We start from the raw sequence: 4,863 nt of genomic DNA on the forward strand, positions 1-4,863 counted from the left end.
AGTATCCATGGAGTAAGTTATCTATACATAATTATAAAACTTGAAAATTACCAACAGTTTCTACACATAATTGGCTTCTTTTTTTTGCGTTAACAATGTTTATATTTGATTTACATAAAGAGTTAATATATAAAACACGTTGTTTTGAAAAAAATATAAAAAACATTATGTTTTAAAACTTTTGTCTGCAGACTTCAGTAATATTACTTATGGAAGTTTAATGATGTATATTCATTAGTTGGACCATGATGTAACAATATGTAAAATTTAATTTATAAGTTCTCTAACCCATATTGATAAATAAACAAAAATCTAAAATGGGGTAAAATGGATATACAGGTAAAATAATAGTGGGGTAAAATGGATATATATAAAATCCTACTCACGTTATAGTATTTTATTACAAAAACACAAGCTACACGACATTTGAATATACATTTATGCTCACTTTTGCTTTTTAATATAGTATTATACATTTTTCAGTGACATATAATAGTTTTATATAATGCTTCTGAACTATTTACATTAAGATCATAGTTCAAATTTGTTTTCCCTGAATGGCTAGGGTAAAATTTAAACTCCCATTTAAATGTTTTATATTTTATTTTTGTATTCCTCTTTACTTTATAATTAAATTATAGACTTTATATAACTAAAGTTTGTTTTAAAATATTTTAGATAAAATAATAAAACTGAAATAAATTATTATGCCTCGTGAATACCAACGCAAGACTATTGGTACATATGATCACAGCAAACTAATGACTGCCATACAGCTTGTTAAGGAAGGAGAGTCAGTATACAGTGTATCAAAGTCTTCTGGAATTCCTTATGGGACATTATACAGACGATCCCATGATCAAATTCAAAGGAATGACAAAAGAATTGGAAGCGGTCGTGGGTTTGTTTTAAATAATACTGAGGAAAATCTTCTAGTAGAAGCCTTGATGTACTTAGCTGATAAGGGTTTTTCACAAGATAGAGAAGATATCAAACTGATGGTTAAATCCTATATAACATTTATTGGCAAAAAAACTCCATTCAAAGATGACAAGCCAGGGAAAGACTGGTGCATGTCTTTTGAAAAACGATGGAATGTAGTCCTTGGTAAAAGAAAACCTGAACTTTTGACAAAAGCAAGAGCTAATGATCTTTCTCTAAAAACATTGACAGATTTTTTTGAGTTATATGAAAAGACATAAAATGATAATAATTTATTTGATAGACCGCATTGCATATTTAATTTAGATGAAACAGGTTTACGTACAGATCCTACAGCAGGAAAAATCTTTGTTCGTAAAACATCAAAAACAGCCTATTACATTGCTCCATCATGTGGTAAATCAATGTATACTGTACTGTTTTGTGGGTCAGCAAATGGACAGTGTCTACTTCCCTTTGTCGTCTACAAAGCCATCCACCTTTATGATGCATGGTGTCAAAATGGACCAGAAAATGCAATGTATGGTGTAACAAAAACCGGTTGGATGGAGGACTATATTTTTGAAAGTTGGATTGACAGGTTTATTATACATGTAAAGGATTTTGAAAAGCCTGTGTTGCTGTTATGTGATGGACACAACAGCCATATAACATATTCTACTGTTAAAAAGGCTCTGGACAATCATATAATTTTACTTTGCTTACCTCCGAACACAAGTCATGCGTTACAACCTCTTGATGTTGGTTTTTTTGCTCCATTGAAATCCCATTGGAAGAAAATCCTTAAGGATTGGTTAAGAGAAAGCAGACATAAAAATGTTGACAAGTCTGTATTTCCAACTTTACTAAAAGCTCTTATCAGTAAGATAGATAACAAACTCCTGAAAAGTGGTTTTAATGGCAGTGGTCTTTACTCTGTTGACAAATCAAAACCTATGAAAAAGATAGTGAACATGCAGCCAATGCATGAGGAAGTAGATAAGTTTAACAAAAAAGAAAATGTTGTAAAAAATCTGCAGAGATCAATCGATTCTGTACTTACACCTAGCCCAAGTCAACCTACACTGACAGCACTTGCAAATTCAAAAAAACGCAGAGCACGTGTCCAGGCCAAAAAGGGAGAAATTTTAACAGCACAAGATGTTGTCGCAAGGTTACAAGAAGAAGAAAAGAATAAAGCTGAAAAGAAGACTGTATCAGTAAGTAAAAGAAAACTGCTTGACATAACCAATACAGTTTGACTTTTTAAATACGTGAAAAGCAATAAGTGTGATATCAAATCAAATATAATGATTATCCTTATATCAAATATAATGAGTATCCGCATTACCCCACCAGTGGGGTAATTTGGATATATGAAAGGTGTTGTTAAAAGAGAATTAGTATGTTAGTTATTTAAAATATATTTATGTTTTACTCATTGTGATTTTATTGTATACACCCTGAATGTAAAGAAAAATAACAAAAGTTTTTATGGTGGTTTTTAACTAAAAAAAAAAATTATGTTAGAAAAAAATATATCTAAAATTCTATCCGTATTACCCCTCCCCACCCTAGTTAATTTCACGGAATCAAAACCACTGATCTCAAAATATAACTGGATAGCGTGTACGGCAAATTTTTTGAAGCCAGTTTTGGCCTCCCAAGATGGCGACGGTTTCGGTTGATAACAAATGAAGAAATTTTTGTTACGAACTTATATGTCATTTACATATATAAATATTATGAAATGTACATGTCTCAAATATAATTTTTGGTTTTACATAACAATAACTAAAAAAAAAAGGCAACATTACATATTTACGTGAATTTCTCTATTGTTTAACAAAATATATTCTAAACAATAAGTTTGTATAATTATTATTATTAAAAAAGCAAGATATTATAATAATATCTTGCTTTTTTAAAGATAAATAAATGTTATTAAATAAGATAAAAATTCTTAGTTTTTTTAAATTAAGAATTGGTTTATTTAACATTAGTAAAAAACAAATAAGGAACTAGTAGTTATACAAGTTAACAATTTCCAAACAACTTTCGAATAATTATTTTAAGTTTGAAAAACTGAAATAATTTTATTCATATTTCGTTTATTTTTCATTTGACTACTTTCTTTTAATTTTAGTTTCACTATAATTTATTTGTTTAATATTGTTTATAATACAATTTATGCACCTTTTAGTTCTTAACTACCCAATGCTGTGTGCTAGAAGGTTAATAACATAACTGCATGGTAGGCAGCTAAATATCTTTTTAAAATAAACTATTATGAAAATTAGTTTTTCAAATAGATATCACAAATTTACAAATGCTGCATGAACTATTAGCTGAGCTCTGTGAGTTCACACAACTCAGGGGTTTCTTCTAGAATTTTTTTATATAGTTATTTGTGTCTTATATTATTATTTTATATATATATATATATATATATATATATATATATATATATATATATATATATATATATATATATATACATATATATATATATATATATATATATATATATATATATATATATTTTTTTTTTTTTTTTTTCTAGTTAATTAGGCAGCCAAACTGCCAAATGAGCCAAAAAACAAGGAAAATATATTGTTATCATTTATAGTTGAGTCAAACATGAGGAGCTAGATCAATTATTATTTTCAAAAAATCGACTGATCTCAAAGCAGCACTTGCTAATGCATTTTGAATTCCAATTTCATTTGGAAAGAGGCAATCTATTAAAACAACCAATTAATTTTGGAAACACCTTTCTGTTTCTTTGCATATAACACTTATGGTTGATTTAATCAAACTTCCTATGTCTTTGAATTTTAAAAAGCTATTTTGTTTTAAATGAAAAGGGAGTACTAGTGCATTCTGACGTTAATGAGGATATTTTTTTTTGAAGTCATTTTATCTACGTATCCAGCAATATATGGGATCAAAGTTTTTTTGTATTCAAATAGATTGTTGCAGTTTGGAATATCTGCATTATCGTGATCACTAACTGTTGGTTCTCTCTCCAACAAATCATATTTTCTTATTAATTCAATTTCAGTAAAAGATATTTTAGTACTAAAATCACCAAAAGAAATTTGATAATTAAACGGTACTTTGCATAAAAAGTTATTTGAACTGTTGGTTATGTGAATTGTTGGCAATTGATATTGCTGTTTAACATTTCTGCAGATCTCACAGCACCAAAAAAAAGCTCTAGATGGTTTTGACTGAGTTTATATGATAATAAATAATTTAATGGTGAACCTTCTTTTTCAACCTAGTCAACAAATACCTTGAGCAGATTTAATTGCTGCCAAATATCCAATGAAATCAGCTTTTCGATTATACAAGATCATTTGTGTTGCAGTAATCTCTTTAAGACTAATGATATTCTTTAGCAAATCATTTTCTTGAATTTAATGTCATATAATCAATCTATTATGCGAATAAACTCAACAACATATTTATAAAATTATTTAACAGCTATTTACAGTTCATTAATATAAAAAAGTCAGCAAGCTGTAATATATAACCATAATACTTAACAGCAGGTAAGCAGGATATTTAATTAAAGTTAAGGAAATATTTCAAAGAGGAGGAAATGTTTTTAACATTTCTATATCAAGAAATTTTTTTCAAACAAATGTATTTTTATATACATTTGTTTCTTCAATTGTATTGAGTGATTATCCTTCAAACTATAAGAAACTATTATTTACTTTTTATTTGTTTTAAAAGTCGTTATAAATAACTGTAATTCAGACCTGGTTTTTTTTTACCAGTATAAGTGACACTTAATAATATTTTATTCAAATAGTTTATGCAACAATAGAATTTAAGTATAATATAATTCTAGAAGGAACCCCTAAGTTTTTGTATACTCACAGCACTCAGTTAACAATTCATGTAGAATTTGCACAAAATGGCATCTTGCAA

The 4,863-nt window shown here is 27.7% G+C and overlaps 1 protein-coding gene across 1 annotated transcript; it reads left to right on the plus strand.

Moving 5' to 3' along the window:
• Positions 1-707: 707 nt before the first annotated feature.
• LOC136080350 (uncharacterized) lies at positions 708-2,183 on the plus strand. Its single transcript, XM_065796967.1, has 2 exons — positions 708-1,183; positions 1,226-2,183. Exons 1-2 carry the CDS (start codon positions 708-710, stop codon positions 2,181-2,183), a joined length of 1,434 nt encoding a protein of 477 aa, XP_065653039.1.
• The last annotated feature ends 2,680 nt before the right edge of the window (positions 2,184-4,863 follow it).

The sequence above is a fragment of the Hydra vulgaris genome, chromosome 05 (genome assembly GCF_038396675.1).
Source record: "Hydra vulgaris chromosome 05, alternate assembly HydraT2T_AEP".
Taxonomy (NCBI): Eukaryota; Metazoa; Cnidaria; class Hydrozoa; order Anthoathecata; family Hydridae; genus Hydra; species Hydra vulgaris.